The following is a 20,423-nucleotide window of genomic DNA, read 5'->3' on the forward strand; positions in this document are numbered from 1 at the left end:
CATTTAAGCGCCGTTCAAATTTTGGGTGAAAATCAAGTGTACACACACCCACTGGTTAACATTCTCAGATAATTAAAAAAAAAACTGCTGGGAACATCATAATAAGCTTTTTTTTAATTTTTTTATCGTATTGATTGAGGTGGCACAATCAACTGCAAAACATTTCTTTAACTCGTGCACTGATGTACTTTACTCAGGCATGGTTTGCATTTGTCCCCTCCATCTTCCTGGTATTTCATCAATGGGATCCTCATGCAGGCAGGAACTAATGCAAACCTGCGGAATATAGGTCAGATTATTCTCCAGATTTTGTTTTATCATCCAAAGTCATGCAAATATTTCCATTTTACAGTAAAATGATCAGGTCTATCAGTCAATATTATCATTACTGCATTTGCCTGAGTTGTATTGTGTGCATGCTCCACATATAAATTACAGATGTGCTTAAATTATGAGGCTGATACAAAATCAATTTCTTCTGATTCTCCTGCATGTGCTGTACATGCAATGGACCCAAACAACCCCTGCACATATTGTTTTCACATCATCAGTAAGAACTTCAGTTAAACATGAAGTAATGTTGATCAAACTACAAAAATAAGAAACTGTGTCAAAATTAAAAAGTTTATGTCATGTGTCCTATTTGTTAACCAATATATAATAAAGAAGCAGTGGGATTTTGACTTGCTGTATAAATGTTTCGTGTAATAATGAAAGCATGTCCCATTCCTTTTTATCTTGTTCTTCTTTATTTGACCTCTAACACACGAGCTAAAGATCAGATTTTCTCAATATATTTTTTTTAACTGTGTAAAACATGTAATGAGAAAAAAAAAGTTTTATCACCTTAAGTTAACATAACATTAAATAGGTTTCATTTACATTTGTTATGTTGGTTAATTAAAATGTTAAAAATATTTATATTCTGTGTGACTTCTCTGGTTAACCAAGTGGAATTAAATCACCTGGAAAACATATTTTGTTTGTAAATGTTTGCAACGTAACGTGACACAAATTCAACAATCTTTTATAGCTTAAATCTGAGTTTTTGAAAACTTGTCTGTAATACAACTATAATGAATAATCAATAAATTGGAAAGAGTTCTGACTGATTTGAGTGACCATATTTTAATATAACCACTCAGGTTGATTTATGTCATTGTACAATTTTTTTTCTTTAAAAGCATGGCAAAAATTGACCCTCTGCTTTTTTTTATTATTATGGCTATTTTATATTTTCTTATTAAATGACTCTTCAACCCTTTTATTTAAAAACACGTGAGCTTAAGTTTTCTTTCATACATTGATTTTGGATTTGCAGATGTTAATAATCCGAATACTAGTTGGTGCATAAATAATCGTTTTAGTCAAAGCAATAAATGAATAGACATAAATGAACAGAAGCAGTCTTTACGTGGTGGCCGACGTAGTGACGTCATGCCGCAAGGTGAGAGCGTGACGTAGACTGGCGGCAAGAGCAGCAGCAGAGTGGCTTTCTCATCCCTGATCTCCATCTGGTTGTTGTCAACACTCACAGCAGGAGTTTTCGTTGTTTAACCACATGGAAGACACTTCACTTCACGCTCAGTCGAGCCTTCGCACACCGTTGGCGTCGACGGAGTGTTTTCAGGTAAGTAAATGTGGACTGTTTTGTTCTTTTCTGTCACCTTCTGTTGTAGCTACTACAAGTTCTACCGGCGATTTTTTTTTTCATTTATTTTTTAATAAAGCGCCATCTTCTTAAATAAAAGTCTGTATTTAGTTTATACATGTGTCGAACATGTGCATATATATTTTTTGCAATAATGGGCTTTGAACAATATGTAATTTTGGCGTTTGCCTTTTGTGTAACTGCTTGTTAGCGTTTCTGGTTGCTAGGGTGTCAGGACTCGTTGCTATGGGCGTATTTTTGTGCCTGCACGTGCAGCTTTGGTCGGGTGAGTGCTGCACATTAACCTGAAAGCGTGACTTTTCAAAATTAATATCAGAAAGTATTTTTACCTGACGATTCTCTGCTTTCAATGTGAACCATAATTAATATAAAACGAAGTACCGGTAATGTTAATAAAATCAACTAAAACAATATAATTTTGATAAGCTAAGGGCTTTTAACTTGCTTACTAAAATAGTTTTACTAATTGGTATTGTATTAACAGGAGCCTACTGTGCTTTTCATAAATATCCATAACCTAGCAAGTCAGCTAATTTAAAGTTTATTTGTCTCTAATTTTCCTCAGCTTATTTGCCAATATTATTAGTTGAAATAAGTTTAGAAAACAACATGTTTTATTTTCAATAATAGTATCTAAAGCAAGATGTTATAATTTATGGGGAATTGCCTTGCTTGTGTCAGTGTTAATTGTTTGAATATCGGTATTTTATTTTACTGTGATTTGGAGTCTGTATCTATAAAGTGACTACAGTACTAATTTTGTAAAGTTAGCAGGGACTGCTGTGTAATCTGTCTGGTCACTGTCTAGTGTACATAAAACAGCAGACTCACTGGCAGACTGAAATATCCAGGTAAATTATAAGAACAATGAACTGCCTTATTATAAACTATAATACCTGGACGGTTAGATCAAAAGGTGTGTTCTTTGACATCTAAACAACAACAGTCACTACTGTGCACCGTGATTGTCGTAATCCACTTTAAGTCCATATGGCACGAGAGGAGAAGGTTTTCCAGCTGTCATTACTAGTGGCTTAAGCTGGTCAACTCCTGTGATACTTTAAAGGACTTTACTTTAAAGACACTTGTATGTTTTTATTGACGCAAAGAGCAATCTGTTTACAAAAGACATATATACTCCGAAACGCAAGAATATTGTCAACGACGTGATGAGGTTTTTCCATAGACGTGAATAAATTTGTTTACACCCTTGAAACAACTTTTCATTTCTAAGTAGTTCAGTTAAAAGCAATTGCAATTGTGATGTGAATTTGCATGTGATAGAGTAAACAAAGCAAAAATAGGGAGGAGAGAAAAAAAACAAAGAGTACAAAAGTATGAAGAGATTTGTTGGTATATCCTCAAAGAGAATCTTAATCTTTGCATTATAGTCATGATGGACTTTGATTTATTTTATTTTTTTCATCAGGGAACAATCATTTAGTCTCTTTAAAGGGAAATAGTTGGTTTGGTATGCTTGCCTTCACCACACTGAGCATGGAGCAATGAAAGCAAAGGGAAGAACTGTCTGAGGAGCTCAGAAAGAAGATTATACTGTAGATACACATATACTACAAGACCATTTCCAAGGAGCTTCATGTTCCTCTGACTACAGCTACCAGTGTTATTTAAAAAATGTTTAAGGCTCATAAGGCTGTAGCCAACCAAGGATGGTCAAACTGATAGTGCAGATGACAGAAGAAGAGCCAAGGAAGCCATCCAAAACTATTCAAGTTGAACTCCAAGCTGTGTATTAGGAAAGTGCGACAAGAGCTGAAGGTAAAATGCAGACTCGGTGATATAAGGATAAAAGGGAAAATATTCCTGTGTTGTAGGAACAGAACAAAATGTGCCACAGAGATTGGAAGTTGCATATAGAATCAGACATAAAACAATGAATTAGCGTTTTGTAAATGAACCAATGCAAATGTGGCAATGAGCAATATGGCACCACGTTACAACATAAAGTGAGCTGACTGTGCCAAGTTCAAGGCTCAAGTTCAAGGTTCTTTATTGTCATTCGCATCACATGATGTGGTACATGAGATGGAACGAAATTGTGTACTCAAGGTCCAAGTTACACCCAAAAATAGCAAAAATATAAAAAGAAACGTTAAGGATCTAAGATATACAGCTAAACGAACGCTAAACGATATGCTAAAAATCTAAGATATACACTAAACACTAATGATGTAATGGTATGTTAAACAGCAGCCCAAACGTGAGTCTGTAGTGAGAACATGGGTATGAATGCAGCAGCATAAAGACAAGAGAGCAGCAGCATGGATAATCAGCAGCACAGATAAGTCACATATCACCAGTTAAAGTGGTATTACAGTGATTTTATTTTTCTTACAGTGATTATCCTGGTTAGGGATTTATGAGTCTTAACAGCTTCAGAGTAAAAGCTGTTCTTCAGTCTAGTGCTTCTAGACCTAATGCTCCGCAACCTTCTGCCTGAGGGGAGCGGGGCAAAAAGTGTGTATGCTGGGTGAGTGGGGTCCTTCAAGATGCAGGTGGACCTCTTCCCGCATCTGGAGGTGTAGATGTCTGATGGTGAGGAGGCTGACTCCAAGAGTCTTCTGTGCAGCCTCCACTACTCGCTGCAGAGCAAAGTGGATCACACTCAAGCAGAACGCAACATTTAAAAGGAAAAGTTGATATAAACCAGAAAAAAGTAATCTATAATATGACACATAAACATAAACAAGTTTAACATTAAAAGAAGGCCAAAAGCGACCGATAAGAGCATAATCTGTTTATGCCATCAGGTAGTGTTGGAAAATAACTGTGTTTGTGAAGTGAACCATGTTGCGACATACGTTTTCAAGATGTGCAGAAGGAACCTATTTTGTCCTGATCATTAGTAGAGATATGGTTGCACACAGCAGAACCTGTTCTGATCAGTTCCACTGCTGATATTGATCCTGTCTGAGTTGGTTTTCAGGAGAGTATCTGCACGTTCTGTTTTGTCGCCTACTTTTTATTGTTAAATTATAGTCATTAGATAATTAGGTGAGACTAAAGGTCAGCAGCAGCATAACTTTATGATGATGTGATGCATGAAAAGGAGACAAAGAATTCATGACTTGTTTATCTTTGGTCCCAATCTGTCTGTTCAAAAATATTCTCCACCTGAACTGCAAACGTTTAGATTACAGTTAATGTATTACTGCATCTCATGCTGCTGTTGTAGTTTTTTTACTTGCTTGTGCTGATTTTGCTTTAGTTCAAGTATTAAAAACAAAAGGACATAATTGTTTACTTGTTCAAATCATTGCAGCTATTCTTCCAATACCCTCCATTCTTTCAGAATGAGTTCAACTACCTGATGTGAAGAATGAATGTACCAAACTTTACTGTTGTAAATAATGACGTGAAGATACTTACACGTTGCAATGGGCATGTACATGGGGAAAAAAAAATCCTACAGCTGACGTTTGCTTTTGTGTATGCATATATTAAAAAGTTTACATCCTTAACAGCATTTTTCCATTCTATTAGAAGTCGTGCTTGTAATTCAAGAATTCACAACATTTGCTTTTGGTGTATTTTCTTAGTATTTTGTGGTCATTATAAATAACTAGATAAAACTTGCATAAGCTGCATAAATGTCATTATCTTGTGGCACATGTTTATTTATTTTATTTTATTTTTTGTGCTTTTCTGTCTGTGCGAATGAGCATGCACACAGTCTGTTGATTTTATGTGGATATTCTGTAGATATACAGTGTGACATTTGGTCACTGCTTGCTTGTTATTCAGACCATCTGGAGGTGTTCGTCATCGTGAACATGAGCTTCTTTTTTACATTTGCTACATTTTAACCCACTCTTGTATCATTTGAACTCCTCTCCCTTGTCTTTATCTCTCATGCATACCCTCTACTTATCTGTTCTCGCCTCCCTTCTCCTCCTTTCCACTAAGGCTCAGTGCCCTGATTGCCAAAAGGTGGATGAGCAGGGATTGGGCTGAGCTGGCCATCACATGCCATCTGCAAGGTCACATGAGGAAGTGGCTTCACGTTCTTCACTCTCCTTTTTCTTTGAACGTCTTTGTGAGCTGAGAAGGATTGTCAGCTATGCAGAAAGAGCTTGCCTTGCCAGGAATGAAAGTCAGAGAAGATTTAAGGGAAATAAATGAATGCAGAGGCATGTTAAAGAAGATGATAAAATAAACTATTATTTACCGGTGCATGAATTAAGGTAGTTTTATTAAACCTAATTCTTTTCCCCAAGCTCGACTAAATGGATCTGACAGTGTGATAATGTCCAACAAGAGCCACAGGGTTAAAATAAATTACCTAGATAGTAGAATAGTACTCCGTTTGGAGTCTGCCTCTGAAAACTGTTCATTTAGAAGTCCTTGGTGAAGGAGATGATCAGTACAACTTGATTGCCAGAACACACAGAACACCTACAGGGAAGCTATACAGTGGTGCTTGAAAGTTTGTGAACCATTTAGAAGTTTCTATATTTCTGCTTAAATATGACCAAAACGTAATCAGATTTTCACACAAGTCCTAAAAGTAGACCCTGTTAAACAAATGTGACAAAAATATTATACTTGGTCATTTATTTATTAAGGAAAATGATCCAATGATCATTGTTCATTGATCTATGATCCAATATTACATACAGTATTTATGAGTGGCAACAGTAATTGAACCTTTACTTTCAGTATTTAGTGCATTTCTCTTGAGATTCAGTTCATGGACACATGTCCTGACAATTTCCTTTACAATTTTCTGATATAATTCAGAATTCATTGTTCCATCAATGATAGCAAGCCATCCTGGCCCAGATGCAGCAAAACAGGCCCAAATCATGATACTACAACCACCATGTTTCACATATGGGATAAGGTTCTTATGCATGAATGCAGAGTTTTCCTTTCTCCAAACAACGCTTTGAATTTAAACCAAAAAGTTTGATTTTGGTCCCATCCATCCACAAAACATTCTTCCAACAGTCTTCTGGCTCGTCCACGTGATCTTTAGCAAACTGCAGATGAGCAGCAATGTTCTTTTTGGAGAGCACTGTCTTTCTCCTTGCAACCCTGCCATGCACACCATTGTTGTTCAGTGTTCTCCTGATTGTGGACTCATGAACATAAACATCAGTCAATGTGAGAGAGGCCTTCAGTTGCTTAGAAGTTACCCTGGGGTGCTTTGTGACCTCGCTGACTATTACACGCCTTGCTCAGAGTGCTCTTTGTTGGTCCACCACTCTTGGGGAGGGTAACGGTCTTGAATTTCTTCCATTTGTACACAATCTGTCTGACTGTGGATTGGTGGAGTCCAAACTCTTTAGAGAAGGTTTTATAATCTTCTCCAGTCTGATGAGCATCAACAACTCTTTTTTTTTAGGTCCTCAGACATCTCCTTTGTTCGTGCCATGATCCACTTCCACAGACTTGTTGTGAAGAGCAGACTCTGATAGAGCCCTGTTCTTTAAATCAAACAGGGTGCCCACTCACACCTGATCATCTTCTCATTGATTGAAAACACTCAACTCTAATTTTGCCTTCAAATTAACTGCTAATCCTAGAGGTTCACGTTCAATTCAACCTTTATTTATACAAGTTAGTCTCATTGAGCCTCGAGCACTCGTTTACAGGAGAGACCCATTTTAAACAAAGAACACTGATGAGGTACAGACAATCATGTAAAAAGCATATAAAATGAAAAGTAAATAGAAGAAATGATATAAAAACTAAACAGAAAACAGCTACCCAACTTACTACATACTTTTGCCACTCACAAATATGTAATATTGGATCGTCTTCCTCAATAAATAAATGACCAACTATAATATTTTTGTCTCATTTGTTTAACTGGGTTCTCTTTTTTACGTTTAGAACTTTGAAGTTTTAAATAAAGTTTTCAAACATAAAACCTGTACAAACCTAACGTTAAAGTCTACTCCTTGAAAAAAACAAAGTTCACTGTAAATAAGTTAATACAATTTTACTTTGAGACTAATTAATACGTCAGTATAAGCCTGTCGGGCCATAATACAAATTTAAATGTTCTTTAAATAGCACATTTTATACAAAAACTTGTTTATTATTAATGAAAAATTCAGTTAAAAAATTCATATTAAATAAAAAACATGTATATCACAAGTAAAACATGTAGTAAATAAATGTTACCATAGTAACTGCTTGTTTAGATAAAGTATAAAAAGTTAAAATAGTCAAGTCAAGACTTTGATATTTTTAAACTCAACTATGAGTTACATTTTAGTGACTGAATATAAAGTTTTACGGCTTTGTTTTATAGATTCAAAGGGTACAAGTCATTCATATCAGAACCTTATATTTAAAACGTTCAGTTTTGGTTTTGTCCTTAAAATGCAACAAAATACACAGACTGTGTCCTTTCTTCATTTTGCACATTCTTCATTTAACATTAAGTTTCTTTTTCTGTCCTTCCTCTTTCTGAGTTTGTTTCAAAATTTAGTTAAAGGACCTCATGTTTTATTCCTGCCTTCAAAATTTGTATTGGAATTCTGCTGAACAAAATCTTTTTTTTTACATTTGATAGTTATATTCATCTTTAAATAAGTTACATTAACACTTTCAGGTATTAATTAAAATCATAACAAGATCGGAGATCATGTTAGAAAAAGTTTCTATTTTTGTGTTTTGTTAAATAAATGCACGAGTAAGCATACTGCGGCTATAAAAAGAAGTTTCACACATCTTGGTGAAGGATAAAGTTGCAACATAAGTAGTCAAGTCATTGAGTCAGCAGCCCTAACAGGCCTGCAGTTGTTGGGTTTTCTGCTTCATGCTTTAATCCTCTTCGTCAGCTGTGGTAATACCAACCATTCATGCAATATTTGTCCTCCGTCTGTAACCGCCTCAGTCACCATCTCAGCTACTCAGCTTCTCTCTCTCTCCATCACCTTTTGTAGACCTCCTTTCCTTCTCCAGGATGCGACGTAGTGACGTTCCTGCCAGCGCAGGCAGACTGCCCCTGTAATGTGTTTGCATGTTGAAGAGATTACAAGGAAACAGCTTGCCAGGGGCAGGCAGCTGCTGTTTCCTTCAGTTCTCAGCAATCTGGGGGGAAAACTGCAGGATGCCATGGGGAAAAAGTGGCTCGGCAGCTCTGCTGCTGCTGCTCTCGGGCAAGGCCATCAGGCGGGCCAAAGCCAGGTAGGATTAGGCTTTTGCTGCTGGCTCTTATGGGGTTTAAGACTCATGTAAAGATTAGCAGATACTGGATTTAATGAGGTTTAGATGCAATTTTGGTTGACTGATGATATATTTTTAATGAGGTTAGTGAAGCAGGTAAATATTTCCTTGATACTGTTTGGAACATTATTTTAAATTATTTGGGTTCTTTATAGATTCTTCCAAACCTATAACTCTTGATTTTCTGTATTCCACTGTGCATGTGGGGCTAAGAGGAAAAATGTTTTCAATATCATTTGAGCTAATTGTTGCATTGTGGGAATAATAAGAGGCTTTCTTTAGACGATTACAGATTAAAGGTGTTCAGTAAACTGTGTTTTCAGATTGATTACTGTGCAGTAATCCCTGAATGTACTTATTTGTTGGGGCTACCTTGTGTTATTTCACGCAGTTTCAAGTTTGAACGCAGACGGCTTCAAATGTGTCCATTCTTCTCCGAGCACATGGCTTCCTGTTGATTCTTTGTGTTACTGCAAGGCCCATTCAACGAGGAACAATTCCAAACTGCCTGACATTTTCAGCTGTCCTTTTTTAAAATTAGCTTGAACTATACGCTTTGTTTTTCGGACGTGTTTGCATATATATATATATGTCTGTATATATATATATATATATATATATATATATATATATATATGCAAGTTAAAAGAATAGTAAATTTCTCATTTTTATAAGGCAAAACACTGAAGCCAGGAGAATGAATTTAAGGACATTTTCATTAATCTTTGTATAATGTCCACATGAGTAATTCCATATCACTTTGGTATTTTAGCTTGAGTTTTAGTTTGATGCTATGACTTTAGTTGTTCAGTCGGCCACAAGTGTTTCAGATCATTTTTATACAAATTCAAATTTCAGTCAAGGTTGTCTTACAAACTACAGAGCTCATCTGTGTACAATGCAGTTCACGTTTCAGTCAAAACTCTATGATTTCTTTCACAATTGCAGAGCAAAAAAAAAGTCTTGTGAGACTTTTGATGCTGTGCATTTATGCATGTTGTGGAAGTGCTACACTGTAGGCATAATGTAATGTGTTGAAAACCCCAGAATATTTTCCTCACTTTTTAACCTACACCTGTAATTGTCTTGTTTTGTGAGTTTACGTCATCTGCTGTTATGATTGTGGCTTGAGAGAAAAAAACGACCAAAAAAGGGAAAGTGGGTGGTTTGTTAAGGTTGTTGGGGGGTTACCAGCTCGCTTACAGTTGATGTTGTCAAACCTGTGACACTTGTGAAACTTGAAACATTTCCTCCTTTTTCATATTTATCTCTTTGTGCTGTCTACCTTTTCTCATACATCTTTTCCACATACACCTGGGAGTCATTTGTCATGTTTTCTTTCTTTCTCTTTTTTTTCCAGACTCAGGTATGAGGTCGAACAAAGATGTTACTGTGAGCTTAAATGTTGCAACAAAGACCTTTTTTTTACATATAAGGCATTGCTTGATTTAAACCATCACATCATTAGTGGTCATTCAAAAAGTATGTGATGTTTCAATATAAGTCATTGTATCTCTCACATTTACAGACAAATAAAGTTTTACTAAATGTATATGTTAGGCTAGTCAGCCGTGACTACGTCTTTTAATCTAAAACAAAAACTGTTGTTGTTGTACTTCAGACAGTATTTTGAATGGAAGAATTTTGATTGGCAGGTAGCAGAGTCTTGTTTAGACCAGAGAGGAACAAGATGGCTGGTATGTACATAGGGAAAGGCGTGCCACCTCAAAGTTTGAGGGAGGGGACAGGTGTGAATGTTTTCATAGTAAGATACTTGTCCCTCCCTCCTGCATTCCAGTTCCAGCTCAACTCGCAAGTATCCCAAACAGCTTGATGCCACGCTAAACATTTGCATCACTTCCTACAACTGCTCAGAGGAACTTGAACAACTGACAGAGTTAGACCACATTCACATGGTGTCAAGCCACCAGTACTGGATAAAGCTAGTTTTTGAGCAGGACTGTAAATCCCGGATTCCTTTGGCACTCTGGACATGGTAGGCAGAGAGGAGGTGGTGGTGAGCAGAACTGAAGCCAAGATGCAGTTTCAACACCCCGCATTGACTCATTTTAGGCGCTATCCAAATGCATTTCGGGGCAAACGTTTAAAGCCATCACTCTACAGGAAAAAATCCAGGTATGTGCGATTAGAAAGACTTATTTTGAGATCACAAAAAAAAATTGAAATCAGACTTGCCTGTTTTTAGAGTAAAGCTGCATAGATGACAGATGGCACGTTGTGTGATGAACAAAAGAAAATCTTTAATAATAATGGATAACTAAATATAACCACGCTGATGGTTGAAGGTGACTGTTTTTCTTAATAAATCTTAAATGGTGGCGCTCTCAAATCAGACATTTCCATTGTATGTTAATTGCTAAACTAGCAAAGCAGCAGTTGCTCATGGTGTCTTTTTATTGTATAATTTTTATATTGATGACTTCATAACTTTTTAAACGCCACGTTGTTCCATGTGTTGTCTTGGAACAGCTTTTTTAAACCGGATGTCATTTTATCAGCTGGTTGAGATGTAATCCATTGTTTTTGACACTCCTTTATTATTTATCTTAAAGCTACTGTTTCTAATAAGCATCCCCATTCTTTCTAAATGCCAAGTAAATTATTCTAATTTCCCTGCAGAAACAATCAAAATAAATCCTCCATCCATTTTCTTTACCTGCTTTTTTCTTTCTGGGTCATGGGGAGCTGCTGCCTATCTCCAAAAGTCACTGGGCAAGAAGTGGGGTACACACTGGACAGGATGCTAACTATCACAAGCCCACAGAGAAATAACCGAGACATACAACCGCTCACACTCGCTCAAACCTTGAGACAATTTAGTTATAAATTAGTTATCAATTAGCATGCATGTTTTTGGTTTATGGAAGGAAAAACCCAATATTCACAGGAAGAACATGCTGACATTTCTACTGTAGGCTAATATTGTTTTATATTACTTAATATATGCTGTAATATTCATCAAAACTTGTTAATTTGAACAAAGCATTGCAAAGTAACACTTCTAGAGCTAAAATGGTTAATTTATAGTTGGGAAACCATAATTTGTAACCTCCTTTTGCCCAATGACAACTAGCTTCCTATAACCATGCACAGAAAAGTGGGCAAGAATTTAAAATAAACAATAGATGATTCAAAGATTCGAGGTTTTTTATTTGTCATACACACCGCATATGGTACATGTGGTGGAACAAAATTTTGTAAACAGGGTCCCAGTTACATCCAACAAAAGTATAAAATGTAAAAGAAAAACGGTAATAAGATCTAAGATATGAACTAAGAAAAACGTTAACTAAAAATACACTAAGCACGAATAGTATAAACACAATATGCCGGACAGCAGCACAAACATGAGTCTGTGTGAGCAGATGAGCACGAATGAACACAGCAACATGAAACAGATCAGCAGCAACATGTAATAGATCAGCAGCAACATGATGTGATTTTTCACAGTGATTATCCTGGTTAGAGATTCATGAGTCTAACAGCCTCAGGGTAGAAGCTGTTCCTCAGTCTAGTGGTTCTATACTTCATGCTCCTCAACCTCCTGCCTAATGGAAGTGGGGCAAAAAATGTGTCTGCTGGGTGAGTGTGGTCCTTCATGATGCAGGTGGCCCTCTTCCTGCATCTAGAGGCGTAAATGTATGTGATGGTGGGGAGGCTGACTCCAACAGACTTCTGCACAGCCTTCACCACTCTCTGCAGAGCTTTTTTTCTGCAGCTGTGCAGCCTCCATGCCACACATTGATGCTCAAGCACAGGATGCTCTCCACTGAACACCTGGAGAAGGAGGTGAGGACTGAGCTTCCCAGACCAGCTCGTCTCAGCCGTCTGAGGAAGTAGAGTCTCTGATGAGCTTTCTTGATCAGGCTGGTGGTGGTGTTGCTCCAGCTGAGGTTGTCATTCAGGTGCACACCAAGTACTTGTAGCTGGAGACCACTACCACTGCAGATCCTCCTATGTTCGGGGGGGGGTTTCTGTTTGAAGTCCACGACCATCTCCGTTGTCTTCTTCACATTGATGTGAAGGTTATTCTCTTTGCACCAGCTCTCCAGGTGTTCCACCTCCTGCCTGTAGCTGGACTCATCATTCTTTGCGATGCATCCCACCACCACTGTATCATCTGCAAAATTTGCAATGTGACAGCCTGGATGGGTAGGTGCACAATCATATGTGAGCAGAGTGAACAGGAGAGGGCTCAGCACACATCCCTGAGGGGAGCCAATGCTGAGGGTTATGGTGGAGGAGAAGTTGTGGATCTTCACAGACTGCGGTCTGTTTGTTAAGAAGTCTAGGACCCAGTTGCAAATGGAGGGGCTTAGTCCTAGTGTGAGTAGTTTGTCCATCAGGGTTTGGGGGATCATGGTATTGAAGACAGACGTGAAGTCCACAAAGAGGACTTCACGTGAGTAGTTGGGCAAACTGAACATTTGTTTGGGAAGCTATTTCACAAGCTAGCATGCCTTACATTTGCTTGCAGTAAGGAATGCTGCTGCTATTTTTGCGAGTCATACTGAACCTGCGTTTCTCCTGGTTACTGCCATAGATGGAAAAAATGCTGCTTACAGGTATGATAGACAGTTAAACCTCTGTCATGCCTACTGGTTAATCTGATTGAATCTGATCTTAAAATAACTATGAGTTATAGAGCAATCATTTAGGCTGATGATAAATATCAGAAATAAATGTTTTGCGAACAGATCAGAGAACAGAACTACTTCAGCAAACAGATGTGATAGCTGGAAATCATTGTTTGATTAAAGTTATTTTTACATTATTTATTGTTAGTATATTGTTGTATTTTATCACTTAAACTTTAAAAAGACTCTGTTAAACCCTATATGTCATGGATCACACAGACCAGTCATAGAAACACATAGAATTTGAAAAAAAAAAAACGCATTTGCAAAAATCACAAATTTTCCTTAATAAGCATGGTTTGGCAGCCAATAAAGAAGTCCGCTTATAAGCAACTTTACATCAGGGACCAGCATAGGAAGCTCAAGCACTAACAACTAACTGACTGAGACCGGAGGGAAACTTAAAAAGTGGCTTATCAGGCCATTCTGACACGAGGGGGAACAAACTAACTAATAGTTTTGAAGAGTAATTTCTGAAAAGATTAACATTTATTATGTCGAGTCTACTAAAGAAATGTCACATCAGAAAATTACAAAACCCAAACTTTCCCCCTCTTCGCATGAAATCCAATTAGGCTATGACTCCTATTTAAGCAGATTTGATGCAGCTGGGACACTTTTCAGTGACTGGCAGGGCAACTCCAGCAGCATCACCAAAGGTAAAACAAAAAAGTTAACTCTGTGAAAACTGCAGCAAGGTTTAACAAAAAGCTAACCAAATGTGTGGACTGCACATAGTCGTCCAGTGTCACAAGGTGATCAAATGTGAAAGACAAAAAAAATTAATGAACATTTGTGAAATTTAAATAATTTAAACTTGGGTACATTTTAAGACCCAACAAATACTGCATGGACTGAAGTTCTCACCACAACCACCCCACCAGCTTAACTAACATTTCCAATCCATAACAGCTACACAGTTCTTTAGTCTTCTTCTCAAATCAGTTCATAAAACATTATATTTTTAATTGACATGAACTGGATCAGACTGGATTGTCTGTTGTGACGTTAATAGGCTGTTAGAATGCAACCACGCTGGTTTTGGTCATCGTAAAGCAGCAGCAGGACATTTTTGCACATTCTGTTCATTGCAGTTGGACTTTCTTGATAACATTTAGCTTATGAAAAATAAAAATATATTGTGATTACAACACTGTTTCAGTGTAGCGTCATGCAACAGCGACACACCTTTTTGTAAACGCCAAGATTTATTTAATCTTGTTGCTTAAAGTTAATCATATTCTCTGTGATTGTCTCACTAAGCCAGCTTTGACTCTTGAGCTGCTGATTTCATGTAAGTTTAAGATTTGGTTGGGAATTTTTGCAGCAAATGCCAAACTTCAACAAAGATTCATGATTCTACAGAAGATTGAATTGAAATTAAATTTGGCTAAAAAATGAACACGAATGAAAAACCAAACACTGCACTGAAGTGATTTTATCCATCTTCACAAAACCTTGAATAAATTAAAAGTGCAGCGGTGTGTGTTGGTCAGTTTTTGTGTGTGCGTGTTTTCTTTACCACGAAACCTTTTTTTTTTTTTTTTTACTGAATGTAGTGAAACTCTCTGAGCACTTTCCTATCGGACTCTCTGTCCCCCACCTTGAAACTGGTTTTACTCATTTTAAACCAGTTTTGCTTCAGCAAACTTGTGAATGTGAGCATGTCTGGAAAACAAATTGAAACATGGTACAAAATATGCTGCATATTTTTTTTTTTTTTTTTTTTTGTCTTGGATGCTTCCAGGAAACTATAAACTTGGTCTGCATCTGTGATGACACGATAAGCCTTCTGGCGTTCTTTACTTTAAATCAGATTTGCTGAATCAAAGAATGTGACTGAACAGCACACCACTGACACGAGTCAGCAGACTGCTTCCTGTGCTTGTGTTGGGGGGGGGGGGGGGGGTCACATTTTAGTTCTTCAGGGTGGAGTGGGTTTGCCAGCTGACTGTGTCCCATTGTTTGCAGAAAACTGTTCTGTTAAGACCTACAGGAAAGCAGGCTGCTTTATCACTGCTTGAAAACCTTAATATCTAGAAAATTTACACATTTTTAATAAAAAATTCATGTAGCATATTTCAGATTTTATTTGAGGCTTTTATTAACAGAAATGTTTTGGTGGATGAGGGTGTGACCCTGTAGAAAAGATTCTATAATCTTGTAGGGACATCTAGTGGATTTTTTAGGTATTTTTCTCAAGGCCACATTTTACAAGAACAATAGAGACCCCCCCTTTGTGTCGCCATCTCTCTCCTCACACCGGCCTGTCCTTCATCCCACTCCTTTTGTCTCCAGCCATCGGTGCTCTCCCGGCTGATTCATCCTTCCAACACCACCTCACTCTTCCATTCTGCCTGTTTTTTTTTTATGCATCTTAGTGTCTCTGTCCATTTGTTTGCATGCATGCGTGTGATTTCTTTACGTGTGTGTATGTCTGCACCAGAGATCCCAGCCCCACCGAGATGAGCGTGGAGCCCTGGGCCAGCACACGGGACCAGGCAGCCGCTAAACAAGCACACAGCCTACACGACCCACCTTCTCAGGACCAGGAGACGTTCCCTGATAAAGTGTGTGTGGAATCATTCTGGCATGAGGTTGAGACCATCCAGCGGGGGAGCGGTGACACAGATCTCGACAGCTGCAGAAGAGACTCCAGACACTCAGAAGGTAATGACTGCAGATCTGGTTCTGTTTTTATTACGAGTGCAGATAAAAGATGGTGTATGTGTGAGCTGTCTAAAATGTGTCAGACACAGCTACCACAGACATCCTCCATGTTCTCCATGAAATGATTCACTTGCCATGGCAACATTTCAGGTTTCTCTCATGTGGTAAAGTAGCACTCAATATCACCATGACAACACTTTCAAACAGCCTTTGATGGAGGCACAAAAAAACTAATGGTTAAATCTTATTTTGCTGTTTCATGTGATTTAAAACGGACACTTTCATTTTTACTTTGTAGACTTGCTGTATAAAAAGTACAGATTTCTTTACTTGTTTAATTTAAGGTATAGTCTTAATTTTATTCAAGTAATGTTTTTATGCAAGACTAGACCCTTTCTAGTTACAACAGACCTTTTGGAGTCATAAACTCTATCATGTACATCAGACTAGTTCTTATTAAAATCATTACTATTAATGATCATTTGCACTCATGTGACTGTTGAGTGAGCTAATTATAGAAACTTCTTTATTTTACAGTCTGCAAATTGTCCTTATGTGTGATTCTTGTTAAACTCATTTTTATAACTATCACATTTTTTATCTTTAACTTGTTTAAAAAGTTGGGTTTTCGTGTTGCTATAAAATTTGGTTTGAGCTGTACTTTGTCACAATGATTTATAACTATCAAATGACTCAACAGCTGCATTTTAAGTTGGAGCAATATGTTTTTAGAATGGGTATATTCTATAAGTAATGGAGTATGTAATTAATTTGACCAAAATGATAGCCATATGTTTTACAATTCCACATGTGCACGATCATGTTTGTCTTCAGCGCCTGCTTTGTCTTGGTGTTTCAGAGGGAGAACAAGAGGAGCAGTGGCTGGCTGACGCTGGCTTGTCAACCCTTATCAGCGAAGACAGCGAGGATGTAGACAAGGCGGTGCTGCTGTCCACTCTCACCAAGACGCAGGCGCTAGCTGTTCAGCGTCGACTCGATTCCTACACACTGTCTAGACGTAAAAAAAACAAACCGCCACCTCGTGACGTTCGGGACATCTTCAGCTCCCCGATCGCTCAGGTTAGCATGAGGAAATGAAACACAATTCAGTTCGGTTTATTTATATAGCACCAAGTCATCTCAGGGCACTGAACAGAAACATTTCTATATAAAATAATAATTTAACATTATTTATGTGAGGAGCAGACTGCTTTGAGTTTAACTCCATCACAGAACTCTCATCTTGAGCAAGCATGAAGGTGACAGTGGAAAGGGAAAAACTCCTTCATGAGGAAGAAACCTTTAGCAGACGCATAAAACAAAATGTCCAAAGGAGTTTTTTTTTTTTGTTTTTTTCAACTTAACACAAATACTTATCTTGCATAGATGCGCCTCCTAAAAAGGTCTAATGTAACTACTTTAAGCATGCACAGAGCACATGAAATCTTTACGCACACTTATTTCTCAGCTTCAGGTCTACTGATGAAAGCAGTCATGCTAACCCCATAGCAATACTGTCTGAGTATGTAGTGAATAAAAAATTAAACATGAAATATGCCTTGTCCTCAATGAATAGTCAGTGAAAGAACTTTGTTGTTCCTGTCTTTTGTTCCGAACATGAGCACTGACATATAACAACAATAAAAGCAAACTGCATGTAAAGGCCAGGCTTTGTCCTCATGGCCTGAGTCAGCTTCAGAGAGAAATAGAAACATGTCTCCTCTGATTGTTATCAGGACTTTAACAAAGGAAGCACCCTGTATTCCTGTTTGCTTAGAGAAACTGAGTCAAACACACCTTTTACTTCCAGAAGTCTAGAAAGTAATTAAGAACTGATATTCATAACTATAGATTATAAATTTGTTTATAAATTCCCAAAACTGTTTTTTTTTTTTAAACTATATATAGAGCCTGCTGCCAGAATCTGAGAATAACGAAGACCTCACGCAACACAGCATGGCGTCAGTTGCCAAAATGCCACTTTCAGGTAAGAACTACATGAAATGAGCAGACTCTGTGAAGATGCACTCCACGCTAATGACATCATAAAATGATGGATACAATTTTAAATCTATTTAAAAACAGCTGCATCACTGCAGTGGCTGAATTTGTTTCAGTAACACAACAAAATCCAAACTTCACACCATTTCTGACCTTCCTGCGCATTCCTCAAATGTTGATCACCTTTTTAAAGGAACAAACGTCAGCCGAGCAGTAGGTTCATCCTCCTGATGGGGACTGATTAGCCCGCAGGGTCATCACTCAGTTTATCTAGTTTAGATCAATCTCTGGTTAACTCTCAGTATGCTGCTACTTCCTTCACTGAAATAATGTTTTTTGTGTGCGTTTATTTTTAGCCATGACTTTAGAGCATCACCGAGGTGCTCCTAAAGAGGAATTCCTGATAACGGACATCGCTTACTGCGAGCAGGCCGTCATCTTCATTAAACAAGCCAAATTTCCACAGAACAACACCCAGCACAGGAAAGAAGACGGCTCGCTCCCTGTAAGCACCCAATGGTTTTACTCATCCTCTGCTCATTTTTCATTTTGGTTCTAGGAAACTTAGAAATTTTTTTTCTTTAATGTTCTTTCAAACATTTGAATGAATTTAGAGTACAAAAAGTAAGCAGTTTGGAAATTAAACAAAGTTGTTGTTGTTTTTTATTAAAAGAAAACACTAGATGTATTCAGTGTTTGTTTGTTTTTTTATTATTATTTTGGTCAAAGGGAAATAGACAGGAGGCAATTTAAAATGATCAAAGTTAACATATGCTATAGTTCAATGAACATAAACAGTTAAGTTCAGCACTTGAAGACTTGTTACAATCAGTCTTTTAAGAATATAAATTAATTCAACCTTTATTTATACAGGTTAATCCCACTGAGCCTCGGGGACTCATTTACAAGAGAGACCTGAAATCCATAATCACAATATTTTCTAAATCAGGAAAATGGATGAAATGTAACCGAATTTTTCAAAAGAATTTTAACAGCTTGAGTTTGACAAAAAAAAAATAAAAAATTTTTAATGAAGCCTACATTTTATTCTGTACCGTATTTTTCGGACTATAAAGCACACCGGATTATAAGGCGCAATATCAATGAACAGGTCTGTTTTCATAAGGTGCACCAGATTATAAGGTGCATTAAGCAAAACAAGACAGAAAAGTTAAACTTTATGTGGTTATTGTGAACACATTCACAATAACCACATAAAATCAGTTCAAGGTCGGTAAACGCCACCAGAATTAATACATAAGGCGCACCAGATTATAAGGCTCACTGTTAATTTTTGAGAAAATTAAAGGATTTTAATTGTGCCTTTTATAGTTGGGAAAAATACGGTACTTTTTTTGATTGTTTGTTAAATAGCTTGCGTGTTAATAATAATATTGTAAACTTAATTCAAAATCCACCTGGTCCAGTCAGTAACATAAATATATTACTTTTTATATTTTATTTTGCTAATCATACCAGGATTTTCCATTTCATCAGGAAATAGCCGTTTAATTTTAATTTCTGGGCAGTCCCAGTTTAAAAACGAGTGTTTTGATTCTACAGTATTTATCATTTTAATCTGACGACATACACGCACATTACAAGAATTAACAATCAACTGGATAAGAGTTTAACAGATAAGAAACAAAGAGTTGTGCCATAATCTCTAGCAGATTTAGTTTCTGTTTCAGGATTAGTACATTTTATTTGAGAGGTGGTGTTTCTGCATGAATCAGATTTTGTTTTACTATTTTGTGTTCTCATCTGTTTTACATGATCTAAAAAGGTTAATCTTGTTTTGTCCTCCTCCCCCCCACCTTCACCCCCTCAGCGGGTGATCTGCCCCAAGTGCCGTCTAGGAGTGACTCGGATTCAGGATCTCTCCCACGCTGACATGAAGAAGGTGCGTCAGCTGGCTCTCATCGACATGACGGCACTGTGCGACCTTTTGGAGGTGGAGGTGAAACGGCACAAAACTGTAAAGAGAAAAACCCCAGGTGAAAATGAGTCCTCGTGTCCTTACAAGAAAAACTTAAATCACAAAAGGTTAAATAATGTCTAGTACATGGCTATTCAACTGGCAGCCCACGGGTCAGTTCAGGCCACCAATGGGTTCATTTTTAAATGAATCTAGATTTTAAATCGTAAAACAAACTTATTTAATGAGAATTACTGCTTTATGTCTGGCCTCTGAGCTCTTGTCTTTCAGTAACTGTGCC

The 20,423-nt window shown here is 37.3% G+C and overlaps 1 protein-coding gene across 1 annotated transcript in view; it reads left to right on the top strand.

The window, feature by feature from the left end:
* The first annotated feature begins 10,754 nt into the window (after positions 1 to 10,754).
* The window catches only part of LOC119412428 (rho GTPase-activating protein 40), a 16,761-nt gene continuing 7,092 nt past the window's right edge, over positions 10,755 to 20,423 (top strand). The window contains exons 1-6 of the mRNA XM_037679431.1: positions 10,755 to 11,011; positions 15,980 to 16,203; positions 17,063 to 17,283; positions 18,112 to 18,190; positions 18,561 to 18,709; positions 20,036 to 20,201. Of these exons, the coding sequence (XP_037535359.1) occupies positions 10,869 to 11,011; positions 15,980 to 16,203; positions 17,063 to 17,283; positions 18,112 to 18,190; positions 18,561 to 18,709; positions 20,036 to 20,201 (982 nt within the window). The 5' untranslated portion in view covers positions 10,755 to 10,868. The remainder of the gene's footprint in view (positions 11,012 to 15,979; positions 16,204 to 17,062; positions 17,284 to 18,111; positions 18,191 to 18,560; positions 18,710 to 20,035; positions 20,202 to 20,423) is intronic.

The sequence above is a fragment of the Nematolebias whitei genome, chromosome 7, assembly GCF_014905685.2.
Source record: "Nematolebias whitei isolate Nwh7 chromosome 7, NemWhi1, whole genome shotgun sequence".
NCBI lineage: Eukaryota > Metazoa > Chordata > Actinopteri > Cyprinodontiformes > Rivulidae > Nematolebias > Nematolebias whitei.